The sequence below is a fragment of the Vollenhovia emeryi genome, unplaced genomic scaffold (genome assembly GCF_000949405.1).
Source record: "Vollenhovia emeryi isolate VEMERY1.0 unplaced genomic scaffold, V.emery_V1.0 DF939182.1, whole genome shotgun sequence".
Classification (NCBI taxonomy): Eukaryota; Metazoa; Arthropoda; class Insecta; order Hymenoptera; family Formicidae; genus Vollenhovia; species Vollenhovia emeryi.
This window is the reverse complement of record NW_011967184.1, coordinates 20,851-35,427: the sequence shown is the minus strand read 5'-3', so window position 1 is coordinate 35,427 and position 14,577 is coordinate 20,851. Positions and strand designations below refer to the sequence as shown.

General features: G+C 34.2%; 3 protein-coding genes across 6 annotated transcripts in view; all 3 read right to left on the bottom strand.

Annotated features, from left to right (window-relative positions):
- Positions 1-291: 291 nt before the first annotated feature.
- Positions 292-5,823, bottom strand: LOC105562885 (neuronal acetylcholine receptor subunit alpha-3-like). 2 transcript variants are annotated; one of them, XM_012014033.1, is made up of 9 exons: positions 5,608-5,823; positions 5,149-5,336; positions 4,821-4,859; positions 4,623-4,732; positions 4,211-4,424; positions 3,706-3,883; positions 3,489-3,641; positions 2,845-3,054; positions 292-876 (listed from the first exon to the last, which is right to left on the bottom strand). In XM_012014033.1, the coding sequence occupies exons 1-9, from the start codon at positions 5,666-5,668 to the stop codon at positions 824-826; spliced, it is 1,206 nt and encodes a 401-aa protein (XP_011869423.1). In that variant the 5' UTR covers positions 5,669-5,823; the 3' UTR covers positions 292-823. The 2 variants fall into 2 exon arrangements, with proteins under 2 accessions (XP_011869423.1, XP_011869422.1); XM_012014032.1 differs by lacking the exon at positions 292-876 and having other exon boundaries at positions 2,243-3,054; positions 5,608-5,813.
- A 1,007-nt stretch (positions 5,824-6,830) lies between these two features.
- Positions 6,831-10,280, bottom strand: LOC105562884 (neuronal acetylcholine receptor subunit alpha-2-like). The gene is made up of 8 exons (XM_012014031.1): positions 10,171-10,280; positions 9,735-9,922; positions 9,251-9,295; positions 9,046-9,155; positions 8,469-8,682; positions 7,922-8,099; positions 7,705-7,857; positions 6,831-7,194 (listed from the first exon to the last, which is right to left on the bottom strand). The coding sequence occupies exons 1-8, from the start codon at positions 10,229-10,231 to the stop codon at positions 6,851-6,853; spliced, it is 1,293 nt and encodes a 430-aa protein (XP_011869421.1). The 5' UTR covers positions 10,232-10,280; the 3' UTR covers positions 6,831-6,850.
- Positions 10,281-11,685: 1,405 nt separating this feature from the next.
- Positions 11,686-14,577, bottom strand: part of LOC105562883 — a 14,397-nt gene continuing 11,505 nt past the window's right edge. For 2 of the 3 annotated variants that reach the window (XM_012014028.1, XM_012014029.1), the window contains 4 exons: positions 14,373-14,541; positions 13,877-14,050; positions 13,597-13,738; positions 11,686-13,263 (listed from right to left, as the gene is read on the bottom strand). In XM_012014028.1, coding sequence (XP_011869418.1) covers positions 11,923-13,263; positions 13,597-13,738; positions 13,877-14,050; positions 14,373-14,541 — 1,826 coding nt within the window. In that variant the 3' untranslated portion in view covers positions 11,686-11,922. The remainder of the gene's footprint in view (positions 13,264-13,596; positions 13,739-13,876; positions 14,051-14,372; positions 14,542-14,577) is intronic. The other variant, XM_012014030.1, reaches the window with a different exon arrangement.

Below are 14,577 nucleotides of genomic sequence, written 5' to 3'. Positions count from 1 at the left end.
CGATTTAAAACTAAATTCGATTTTCTACAATTTCGAATAATCCCGGTCGTAACTAAAAATATATTAGTTAAAGATACGGGTGGGTAGAAATATTATGCACGTAGATAAAAATAGGGTAAAACGCAGATAAACTTCGTGTAAGTAGGAAAATTAATATGCAAGAGTACTGGATAGGGATATGGGGCTGTTATTTTCGACAGTAAAAGAAAATTTAATTAGAATTATAATTTCGGTAGGTATTTTAAGAAAGTTAGATAGGAAAATGAAGAATTAACTACACTGGTAGGTAGGATTGGGGGGGATGATACGACGAGGAAAACAATTAATTTACTTTATAGATTTATTATTGTACAGTTTTATGTAAATAAACTGTACACGTTTACTCTATAATTATTTGCACAAAATTATACAACAATGATGTGTAATAATAACAAGAAGATAAAGTTAAGAATAATGTGCAAAATGATGTACTTTGTCGCGAAAATTGTTGATATAAAATTATATAACATTGCATGTCTAATTTGTGTAAACGGATTACACAAAATCGAAACGCGTATAACAGGAAATCTCTTAAATTAAAAAATATTAGATATTTTCTTTTATTAGATATTTTATATCATCTCTATGTGGAAAATGTTTTAAAAATTTATATTTGAAATTGATACCAACTTTTATAAGATTTCCTCGCGTCAAGTATGTAACCGTTAGTGAATGTGTAATTTGTATTGGCGTAGAGTCGAAATGATCTTTATCGTGAATAAGTAGTTATTTCTCATCGGTTTTTGTGGAAGCTAACCGTGATGACGTCTAGTTCGGCGTCTCATTAAAAATTTGGGGCTTTCGTTGCAGGGGCGAAATTAATTCCGCGTTTTCCAGCTAAAATTTCGAACAAAGTTTCAAAAATTATCACCAATTATAAATTTTATATAAATGTAAAAACGTGAATGTTTGAAAATCAACGATCAAATAAATTTGTCCAATGTATTTTATATTTCTGTATACTCTGTCTATGTTTTTGATGTAAAGTAAATTGTAAATTTAATTGTGATAGATGAATTATAATATTACATTATCAAGTACTGTAAATTATGTTATAGAAAAATAATTTAAAAAAGTAAGAGAAGCATATCCAAAGAAAAGAGGTCCGCCGGTTAAAATCAGTGGGGTGGGTGGAGGATCTCTACCAGCTTTGCTGGAGATTTTGTTTTAGATTTCAAATTAAAAATATATAGTTTCTCGAGGACAATTTCAAGTTTATTTAGGATTTCAAGTTTCTTTAACAGTTATTATATCCGGTAAAAATGATAGTCTGCATAATATCTGTTTTATCGTGTATGTATTTCAAATATTTTCATGTAATAATAGCTTCTCTCTTATTCACGAAATTTGCTTGAAATTTAATATTACAAAATTTATTTCGGGTATATGTATTTTCTAAAATTATTACAAAATTCGTAATTTATATAATTATTGTAACTCATTATTACTTGGAATACGAAACGGAAAATTTTATTTTTTAATAAATTTATATTTATATATGTTACATTGATCCTATTAAATATCCGATACATTTAATTTTTTAATTACATTTTGCGTTGAATTTGTTGAAGGCCGCGATTTATTCACGTTTTTGGATGCGATCGTTATCGCTGTCTTTCGCGGCAGGTGAACATTAAGAAATACATTTGTACAGCTGAAAGTCGTAGCGATTTTCAACATGAAAGGTTATTAATTTGGTATCTCGTTGAAGGTTGAGGACCTCCTACAGAATCAGAATTAATTCCTGTTTTTTTATATCTCGGGGGGAGGGGAAGTAGTGATTTTGGCACGAGTACGCGTATTAATCAGAACTTTATAGGAAAAGAAATAAAAGGAAAAAAGGGGGAAAAATAAAAACGGGATAGAAGATAAAATGATACAAAAAAGCAATAAAAACCATGACATATTTTCAAAAATACTTCAATAGTAAAAATACTCCGAATGCAATGATATGAAAAACGATTGTCGTTAACTCCGTGCCGAAATGACTGCTACTGGAGGCAATCTGGAAGATTTGAGTTTTATTCCTGTCTGAGCGAGGTCTTTGACGATCAACGTTTAGTCCCAGTCTACAATAGATGATTTAAGCCCTAAGCTTTAAGAAATTGGCCAATCACGGTCAAGTATGAGTAGAATGCGCGACTGTGATTAGTCAATTTCTTAAGGCTTAGGGCTTAAATCTCTATTGTAGACTGGGACTTAATATTCTCTCATGGGCTTTTGATTTTACGGGGGTTTGATAAATTAGAATATTTAAAGCTTACTTTGCATCTGGAGACTCGAGCTTCTCTATGTCGACAAATGACGGAAATGTCACTCGGCAAAGAAACTTTGTCTTTTGATCAAATCGTAAACCAGTTATCTTTCTGTAAACGTAGATGTGATAACGCGATTTTTTTGAAACTTAAAATGTAAGCATGAGACCTTAGAAGATAAAACTTTTGTTAATATTTTTGCGAGCCACATTTATTATTGCGCAGAATAGTAATAATTAGGAATAATTTGCATTACATTAAATTTATAAAAATTACGCAACATATCGCGAATATCATCGTTGATTTATTGGTGCCGTCTACTTGAATCTTGTGGAGGTTTTTTGAAAGTATTTCGTAGCGGAAGATGAGGAACATTATGGAGAATAGTCCAATGATTATAATATTTCTATCGTAGATTAGTCTGTGGGTACTAGCATAAGTGAGATAATAGCATAACTAAGAATCACGCAGATGAAAGCTAACCAGTCGATAATATCAGCAAAGTATTTCCAGGACGATTTCTTCATGCTTATTTCAGATTTGGGAATACCTGAGTTTTCTTCAGTTGTAATATCTCCATCAATCGTTTTAGACTCGTCTTTGAGAATTAGAAAACGTCCAGCCTTGTTACTCAAAACAAATGTTGTGGTGAACGAAATCCAATTTGGTATTTCTGTGCTCATGTCTTCTAGTTTGCGTAAGAAAGCTGTGATAATTATCGCGAAGGTGGTCAGTGTCAAAGATTCGCCGTAAAACAACACTGCAAGATAAATATGAAATGTATAAAATTGTTAGTAATTTATGCATTAGTAATATCAAATTTGTTATGTGATTGAAAATAAGTTTTTAAAGTCTTTTTTAAAGTTTTTAACGTTCACATTTCTTATGTATTCAAAATTTTTTTGTCATAATTTTAGTTCTAGTTATAATAGGATTTTATACTTTATACTTTCTTCAGCTAATTAAATCTAAGAATATTTTACATCTGTTACTGTAACTGCATATTCTAACTCTCTTTCCCTCTCTCTCTCTCTCTCTCTTGAAATTAATAATTAGAAAATGAAAGGTTATTTGGATTGATTCTAATTTGTTTAATGTTATAAAAAAGACGCGTTGAAATTATAAATTAGAAAATATTCTTTGTCTCGTGTTGTATTCTCTCTTGATTGTGCTCTTTAAAATTTCGTTACTTACTTATATTGGGGGTATTAACGCCGTTGAATGGTAAATACCAGAACATATTGTACATACAGACCAAATGACAAACCAAATTCGCGCTCGCTATCGCCATTCTTTCAACCGACTTTAAATCAAGACAGGACACTATTAAAGTGAGTAGCATCATAGCTGCAAAGAAATGTATCGTGCTTATTATTAATTATTCCTTGCACTTTTCTGAGCAATTACTCACCGATGGTCGGTACGATAACAATTGTGTGAAATTTGCCATGAAAGTGCGTCAACAAGAAGTTGTACTTGATTGATGGGAACGTGTCGTTCGGACAGCACTTATATTTTTTGACTTCTCTCATCGAATCGATAAACTTGAAATCCCACACTGTGTCGTTCATGTAGTCTGTCATATTAATCTGCAAAAGAAGATATCGGTTTTTACGTAAGAATATTTTCCAAGCGATATTTTCCAATGTGAATAGATATGATTAAATATTGTAATTTTTCAATATGAAATAATCTCTTTTGCATACACAACATTATAAGAGATGTGTTAGATTGATTTTTGCAACACGTAGTTCTTTAATAATTTTAACAAAACGGTACCCGTGTGCAGACAAAGTATTATTTTGAGGAGGTGGAAATTAAAAGTCACTGTGTTATGTGATGAATAAAATAATGATGGTTAAGTAGTGATGGATTAAATAATCTCGGGAATTTGGATTTTTGACAAAAGCGCATACCCCTTTTCCATCTATCAGCAAATCGACTTCTTCCCCTTTGTGCATCCATGAAATAAACGTGACGGAACATTGCTGTTTAGCGTAAGGCCAGTAAGTGCAATCAAGATCGCATCTTGAAATAAATTTCATCGCAGGTACGCAAGTAACTGAGCCCGAGCTATAGAGCAAGCAGTTTGTCACAGGTAGTTCATGTTGAGCAGTCGACATATCGCCCCTAAAAAAGATCGAAAAGGAGGACAGAAGATTTAAAACAATAACGTGATATAAAAGATTTTTATTGCTCCTTGTTACTCCTTGTCTATGAAGCGAAATTTGAAGAGAGATTTGAATGGATTATTAAAGTATATATTTATCTTAAAGTTAAATGGGTTAAATTTTAATTTTCATCAATGATTAGGAACAGTCTGCTTACGAATTATTGACAGTCAAATCGGGCGTCCAAATCTGATAAGTGTTTACGCGAATAAGTGTGATTTCGTTGTAATCGCTCGGTGTCCAAGCGAGCTGCGGGTCCGTCCAAATCTGTCAAGTACATATTTTATTGCAATATTAAATACTTTGATATCAGAGCAAGAAAGAGAATTTAATAACAAAGAAAGTATGAACTTACAAGTAGCATCAAACTGTGCAGTGACAGTTTCCTTCCTTTCTGTAAGCACAATTATTCAATTTTGCACACGTTGCAATGCGTTGTAAAATAGTTACTAAATATGTACACATATATGTGTATTAGAAAAATTGAGCTTTCTATAACAACTCATATCTTAAGTAACACGAAGCTTTTAGTTGGCTGAGAAATACATTTTATATCAAGAAATAAAACTGAAATTCACATAAATCCTATGAATTTTATATTTGAAGAATGGGCACTTCATTAAGATTTTTCATAATCAGGCAACTAAAATTTATATGTATATTTCTTATAACTATATACTCACGAAATTCATTATCATCGGCATTAATGTCAGGGTGACATTGGTCGTTTTAGGATAATTCGGAGGTATTGTAGTGTCGTAATCGCAAAAAAGATGTCTTTTGAGCCGTAATAATGGCGATAAATTTTCCAAATGCTTGCATTGTCGTGTTACCACATCCAAATCCGTTCTTATTTTGAAAGCGAAAGTGTCTACGAAAATATTAATGAGATATTTATACTTACTCTAACTCGTAATTAATGAGTCTAATGCAAAATAGACAAATTAAATAATTTTATTTAAATATTACTTTCTATTTAAATGATTGTTAAAACAATATATAATCTAATAAATCTAATAAATTATTTTAAAATGATTTTAGACGGAAATATCAATAATATAGCTGTTATTAAAACTTGTGAAAGATACGTGATTGTATAAATAGTTCTATTTTATTGTATCGATTGTATCGATCTTACGTACTGAATTGATCGGAACTGATGCAAAAAATAGCAAAAAATCCAAACACGTTTAATATTCCCATCTTAACGAGCCAACGACTTCGAATCAACTAATTCTGGTCATTATAGTACCAGATTAGTTATATGCAGTACGTGAAATTCGACACTGTTGATATATTGAACGCCCCCAAAGTGTAAACGCCAATTTAGAGACCTTGTGACAGTCAGTCAAGTAAAAATGCAATATGGTATTTAAAATTTGCAATTCTCTTTAAGAAATTTTTTTATAAAATCTTGCACTGACTCATAAGGTATTTCCTGATAAGTTATGGAATATCTGTGGCGATATTTTTCGGCGCAAGAAATTTCCTGCTCTCATATTGTTCTATGAAAAAAAATGGTTTACTTATAATATTGAATTAATTTTTTTCATACGACGATTATGATAATTTGATAGGAAACTGTATGTTGTATAGAAGAAATATTTATTTTTATACGTACACACGATAGATGTACAGAACACGTATCATAAATTACGGAGGAATATCTGATTACTACAATGCGCGTTAACGTTTTATTACTATTTATATACGAAATTTAAGGAAAAAAGTAATAAAACAGCATATTATATTATTTGTGTAAAACAGAGTTGTAAAAAATTAAATAACAAATGAAAGCTCGATGTGCATTCATGCATATTGTAATTATGTGTTTACTGTTTTTATCATTTAGCAGAATGTAGTTTCTTGTAATTTCTCTATAGTTTCTTTTGATTTCTTACATGCACTTATTATACATATCATATTATCGGATAATATTAATGAATATAGTACTGATAATAAATAAATAAATAAATATTACACAGTTTATCCAATTCATTGTTTTAATTAAAAAATAATTGTCATAATAATAATTTATTTTAAAGTAAATTTTAAATTTAATTTAAATGTCAAGTATAAAACTTATCTCTATTCTGTGAATAAAAATAAAATTATTCAGTATTTTTATTTTTTATTTTTCGGATTTTATTTTTAAATCTTGAAATTTTGTTTTATCTCTTATAATTTCAAATATTATAGGAAGTTAACGAATATTTATGAAAACACTTTGACGTTAATATTTTTTGTCAGATTAAATTGTGGATACAAAAGTAATCAGGATAACAAAATATAAGTGAGGTGGATGCAACAAAATGACATTTGAATGTTGTGGAGGATAGGAAACATTATGGACGATATCCCATTGTTAATATTGTTTCTCATGTATTAATCCTTAGGTAATAGAATAATTAAGCTGATGACATAGATAAAGATGACGCAGACAAAAGATAACCAGTCAATAATAGCAACCAAGTATTTCCAGGACGATTCCTTCATGCTCGGCTCCGATCTGGGAATATCCGAGTTTTCTTCCGTTACATTATCTCTGTCGGCTATCTTATATTCGTCTTTGACGATTAGAAACCGTCCAATCCTGTTGCTTAAAACAAGCGTTGTAGTAAACGAAATCCACTTTGGTATCTCTGTGCTCGTATCTTCCAGTTTGCGTAAAAAAGCCGTCAAAAGTATTGCGAAAGTAGCCAATGCCAAGGACTCGTGGTAAAATAACACTGCGTGATAAATACGATACGCGTAAATTACTTAGGTCCAGTTTCACAAACGTCGGTTAACTGTTAACCAGAGTTCAGTCGACTTCCTATCTTTCTCTATCTTGTTATCCAAGAAGAGACAGAGGATCAATTAACCATGGGTTAGCGGTTAAACGACGTTTGTGAAACTGGCCCTTAGTAATTTACGCATTTGTAATATCAAATTTGTTATGTGATTGAAAATAAATTTTCAAAGTCCTTTTTAAAGTTTTTAACGTTAATATTGTATGTTAGGTACGATGTATTCAAAATTTTTTTTCATACTTTTAATTCTAGTTAATAGGATTCTATATTTTATACTTTTTTACGTCTGTCACGGTAACTGTATATTCTAACTTACGACTCAGCGATATGTTATTTTTAATTAATTTAATGTTACAAAAACCGTGTTGAAGTTGTAAATTAGAAAATATTCTGTGCATGTTGTAGTCTCTCTCTTGTGATCGCGTTCTTTAAAAGTTCGTTACTTACATATGTTGGGAGTATTAACACTGTTGAACGGTATAATCCAAAACGCATGATAGAAGCTGTACATATGACAAACAAGATTCAGGCTTGCTACTGCCATTCGTTCAATAGACTTAATATCGAGGCAGAACACTGTTAAAGTGAGTAGTATCAAAGCTGGAAAGAAACGTGTTATGCATATTATTAATTATTCCTTGCACTCTTCCGAACAATAACTCACCAATAGCCGGCGCGATTGAAGAATACTGTTTGCTATGATGATAGTGCGTCAACAAGAAGTTGTAATTGATAATCGGGAACGAGTCATTCGGACAGCATTTATATTTTTTTACTTCTCTCGTCGAATTGATAAACTTTAAGTCCCATATGGTATTGTTCGCGTAATCGTCCATATTAATCTGCGAAAGAAGATAGCGATTTTTTTACGTTAGAATCTTTACCAAAGCGATATAAATAGATACAATTAAATATTATTATTTCACAATATGAAGTAGTAATTTTTTTTACGCAAGCAAGAGAATGCATTATAAAAGAAATATATATATATTAAATATATAGTGATCAAATTATATTTTATTAATTCTAGATGTGTTACCTTGATTTTTGCAACGAGCACTTTTTCAAATAATTTTACTAAATTAGTGCAGAGAAAGGATTATTCTGATTAGGTGGGAATTAGCAGTTGCTGTTTTATGCATATATAATAATAATAATGGATAAAATAATGAGGGGAATTGAATGATTTTTGACCAAAGCATAATACATACTCCTTTTCCATCTATCAACAAATTAAGTTCTTTCTCTGTGTACAGCAACGAAGTAAACCTAACGGAACATTGAAATTTAGCGTAAGGCCAGTAAGTATAATCAGGATTGCATTTTGAAATCAATTTCATCGCAGGGACGCAACTAAAAAGGCCCGAGTTATAGAGCAAGCAGTCTGTCGCAGGTAGCTCATGTTGATTAGTCGACATATCGCCCCTAAAAAGGATCGAAGAGAAGGATAAAAGATTTAAAACATTAACGTGATATGAAAGATTTTTGTTGCTCTTTGTTAATCTTTTTTTTACAAAGAGGAAGAGAGATTTGAATGGATTATTAAAATACAAGTTTTGACACACGATAATTTCATAGTCTTTACATTCCGACTAGTTGGCACTTGTCTGACTTTAGAATGGAATTAAGCTTTTCACTTGAAAAGGGCCGGAATTCTTGGTCAAAACGTTGTGTAATACCTTTAATAAAGTATTGCCAGATACGTCGAATAATTTTTCTCAAAATACAATTTATCTTAAAGCAGAAAGAATTCGGTTTAATTATTTTCAATTATTAAAGACTACTTACGAATTCTGGATACCTAGATCGGGCACCCAGGTCTGCGAGCTTCTTATTTGAATAAAACTGATCTCGTCGTAATCGCTCATCGTCCACGCAAGTTGTGGGTCCGTCCAAGTCTGTCAAATAAATATTGTAGTAAATTTATTACATGCTGCAATATTGGAGTAATGTTAGAACATTAGACGTAAGAATGGAAGAATTATGCACTCACAAGTGATATCCAACTGTGTAGTGACAGTATACCATTGTCTCTGCCCTGTAAACAAAATCGTTATAAAAGTTATATTTTTATAAAAAGAAATGAAGAGCCCTTCTGCAACAATTTTCTATAAAAATTCGCCTCTTGAGTGACAGTAACGAAAGTTTCGTATCGTTTTAAAATACTTACAGTTAGGCCCGGTTTCACCAACGTCGCTTAACTTAAAACTTAGTTTAATTCGTGCTTTGTCTCTTTCCAACTGTTACTTTGGAAAGAGACAAAGAAAGATTTAAACTAAGCTTAAAGCTCAAGTTCAAGTTAAACAACGTTGGTGAAACCGGGCCTTAGAGCAATATTTACTTTTATATCAAGAAATATAATAAAACTATACTTCATAAAAATCATATAAATTTTATATTTGGACACTATTACAATTTTCCATATTCAGATAACTATAATTTATATATTGTAATATTTCATATAACTACACACTTACGAAATCCATTAGCTTCGGCATTAAGATCATAGTGACATTGGTTGTGTTAGGATAATTCGGGTGAAGTGTACTGTCGTAATCGCAAAAAAGATGTCTTTTGAGCCGTAATAATGGCGTCAAATTTTCCAAATGCTTGCATTGTCGTGTTACCACATCCAAATCCGTTCTTATTTTGAAAGCGAAAGTGTCTATGAAAACATTAATGAGACATTTATATTGATTCGTAATTAATAATAATATTCAAAGTAGACAAAATTAAATTACTTTAATAATATGGAATATTACTTTCTTAAAATAATTTTCAAGACAATCTAATAAATTATTTTACAATTATTTTAGTCGGAAATATCAATCATGGCTACGACATTATTGAAGTTGTTAATAATACATGACCATGTAGATAGTTCTATTTTAATCTATTGATTGTCTTACGTACCGAATTGGTTGAAATTGATGCAAAGGACACCGAAAAGTCCGAACACCTTTAGTATTCTCATATTGGTCGTTACGAGCCAACGACTTCGAGTCGACTGGTTCTGTTCACTATAGCGCTTCATTATAGATTAATTATCGCAAAGTTCGGGAAACTCGACGCTGTTGATATGTTGAACGCCCCCAAGGTACGGATATCAATTTGAAAACTATGACAACCGATCAAGTAATAATATTATATAAGATTCGAAATTTGCAATTCTTTTTTAAGATTCTTTTTATAAATTGTCGCGCTGACTCACAAGATATTTCAAGCTTTGGAACGCCTCGCGATTATATTTTGAAATTAAATGTACATGTGTGATATTTTACGACGAGAGATAAGAATTTGTCTGCTCTTACATACATTGCTATATGAAAAGATTTACTTACCTTTAATATGGATATAATTTTTTTCTCTTGCGGTTGTGATAATTTGGTGGAAAACTGTCTACATGTTACGTACGGGAAATGTTTATTTCTATATGTACACGCGATAATTCCACAGAACATATCACAGAAATTATAACAAATACATGGTACGATTAAGTGTTAGTGCGTCGCGTTTGTATGCAAGTCTAAAAGTATCCCGGAGATTTTAATTTAGTATGGTAAAAATATGACAGGGACTAATTATTCAGTTAATTGACAACTTGTTGCCTAATGTACGACATTCCGATTGCGAAAGCAGAGAGTTCCCTTAAAAGCCTATAAGAAATATATAATCAAGAGTATAGAGAAGTATAAGAATAGCGAGGTATTCGAGGCAGGGTTACGATTTTTCGGAATAACTACATTTCAATGATGGACGGAGCATATTTACATGTCTCGTGCAAGATCTCTACACATTTACAAAAATAGCGATTACAGCAGTTATACTCGCTTTTCCGCCTTTTTCCATATTATAGAAGAATTATACAGGGTGGGTCATTCAAAGAAACTTCGAAAAATATCTAAGAAGATATTTAAACGTCTCAATTTACATGTCTCATCCTGTACACATATAGTCGAGACACGATCTGACACGTTAAACGTCATCCGTTTAAAATAATCTTTACCATCGTCGAATCATGATTGTTACACTGAAACAAAATCTGGTATATTCAACCAGTCGTCTGTTAGAAAATGGACGAATCAGAATTCCCTTAGGATTTACCAGATGTGTAGTGAAGTCTAGCAAACTACTGGTTATGAAATATCGAGTCCTATCGTGCTAACTAGAAATTCTGTTTGGTTTAACCAAAATACATTCTATCGTACATGTCTTGTTGATACAATCCAAGCATTTTTCTCAGTGTAATAATTCATAATTTGTATTATGATTGGAAAGTGAAACATAATATTACATCACTTATTGTAGAAGAATCTTCACATGGTCGCGAAAACCTAATCAACAGTATGCTCTTTGCGTCTAGAAACATTCTATTTTACGTAAGCAAATCAAACCCGCTTAAAAAATTAGTCGACAATTTACGATTGTACAATGTACAATTTATCAACTTGCACAAATTTTTTAAACGTATTTATTGGCTACAACATAGAATGTTTCATAGACGCAAAGAACACATTGTAGATTAGCCTTAAATGTAACAACGTGTGACGTGTCAAAAACGTGTCTCTTCAGATTCTGCCAAAACATCGCCGATACAACATTCTCAGTCATAAAATAGCCATAGTCTTTATTGCGCTCCCACATGTAGCAATTACAACGTAGATTTCACAGATTTGCTCTGTTATCGATATAATCATCGTCGTCGTCCGCGAATTTGATGCCGTCCTCGTTCTCGCGGATCAAGTCGTAGAAGGAGTCGCGCGACTCCGTCTTCATGTCGCTCTCGACCCCGTAATCCGGACTCTGAATTTCTCTCTTGGACACACTGATGTTCAAGTTGTCCGTCGTCAGTCTTCGTGCCGTCGCCGGTGAGTTCAGTCGCGGCCCCGAGAACTCAATCATCGGGATATTAGTGCAGTCCGAGAGTTTGTTGATCTCGCGCGGTTGCGTAAATTGCGTGAAGTCACGGTACTTGCATGGACCGCTTACATTCAGATTTGTCAGGACGATGTCCGCTTTGGGTTCGTCCTTGGCACTCTGAAGGTCTCTGTCCTTGCCATCCGCGTATCCCTGAGTCTTCGAGCTCGTCGACTTGCAGGTCGGCAACTTGGACGCGTTTTCGTTTTTGAGGTGACGGTTCTTTTTGTCGCTCTGAGAAACATCCTTCGCCTTTTGACTCACGTGTGGCCTCGAAGTACCGTGATGAAGTGCCGCATCTTCGGGATGCCTCTTGGAGGCCTGCCTCGATCTCTCCGATTTATCCTCCGACTTCACCACGGCGCCATCGATGATATTTACATAGTTGTCCTGTCGATTGCTTCTCGAAGCGCTCTGTTCCTGGGAGAGATCAGATTTAGTGCCGTGAAGGCGATTGGGAGTGTTCCTGTCAGTCGCGAGCTGACTGCACAGGGATTCCTCGCTGACCCGGGTCCTGGAGTCCTCCAGGATCCGGTGGATCGGCAGCAGGCGTTCGGTCAGCCTGGCGGTTCTGCTCTCGCTGATGCTATCCTCGGACAGAACGCTACCGCCCGATGACGAGTCGTTCTTCGACGACGACGAGGACGTCGAGTCTTGGCGTTGCTGCTCGAGACTCGGTCTAGTCTCCTCGATGCCGGACGCGATTTGTTGTCGCATACGCCGATACTCGGCCGGGGTCAGGGTCGCGCCTTCAGTGCTCTCCGGCAGTTGATACAATGCCGGGCTCGTTGTCGTGCCTTGAAAACAATCCGGACGATCCACAGACGGATCTTCAGAATCCTCGGACATCGACAACGGGGGTATCCATAGGAGAAAAGCTGGATCCATACCTAAGTACGAGCCCGGCGCGGCGCCGGCGTTCGCGACGTTGTAATCGTAATAGTCGATCTCCATATCCGTCTCCGGATTTGTCAGACTGAACTCCGAGCCCGGTCCTTGTAGCAGTCGCTCGCGATTCCGACGGTCCTTCGTCTCCTTACCGCTGCGTAACGTGGATGCGCCCGATAATGGGCTGCTCGTCGATGAATCCTGATAACAATTTTCGGTCGTAGAAATTAATACAGGAGTATGGAAATTATTCATTAATATATTCTTGAATTTTCTCTGAATAACACTAGGTGATTTATCCGATTTAACATATTTATATAATTTTACACACCCACACACGCACACACATACAGCTTATTTTAGTTCCTCTGTTTTTCGTAACTGTCTCAATTTAATTAAAGTTAAGTACTATATTAAGAAGAAATCGTTGCATTATCAGAATTGGGAGAAATCTAACTATTCTCTTGGTCGCGCCTTAATTATGTTCTCTGTATAGTTTGAAATAAAATACACGTAATTAGATTAAATCTCTACCTTAGACTGCAAAGGATTAGACGTGTAACGATGAAGTCTTGCAATATGCGGGCTGTCGTTGATACTCGCTGTGCTTTGACATCTCGTCGTGTTGCCCGACATTAATTTATCCGCGGGACTAGCAGATCCCAGAGTACGTAATCTGCAATATGAGTAATGTACAAATCGTTAAACTGTCTATATTCGACCATTGGAAACATTCCGAAATGGCCGGAGATTACATCGACACAGGAATCATATAAAATATTTCTTCATCAAGCGTAATGAGTTATATATTTACTTGACTGGTTGGGCATATTTTACTTCCGGCTGACCAATTGCCATAATAGCCGGTACCGTCGCCAGCGGTTCATCGGCGTGCAATTTGTTCGGTATTACGCTCCTCTCCGTACAGTTTTCCTCGTTATCTTGAAACTTCAAGGTAGTCGAGCTCAAACTGGTCTCGTCTTCGAATCTATTGCATCAAAGGTATACCTTAGAATAGCTTAGAACACAGGCAGCCGATACAGGTCGCGATAAAATATTCAACAAATCGATAGCTCTCTCATAGAATGAATAAAACAAATTGCACACAATACTCAGTAATGTTAAAATATAATACTAGAAATACTAAATTTACATGCTATGAATAAAATATTATATTTAAACACAATTAAATTAAGGATTACGTTTTTAGAAAACCACCCATTTGCCAAACTATTGCTACGAGATCTTAATGTATCAAGTCCAATGAACAATCGGTACCTAAACTTTCAATACCCAAAATTGCCACTTACTCCGCCAAAGTTTCCGAGCTGTCGTAACCATCCTCCACCGCGCAAGGTGCTTTGCGTTTCGACAGTCTTGGTGTGCACTTAGTCGGTAGTCCCACCAGGGACACGACTTCCGAAATTAGCGTCGTAGAAGACATCGATTTCGCTCGGCCCACTATCATATCGCTGCATTCTGAATAATTGATCAATTTTAACGTTTTCTTTAGTC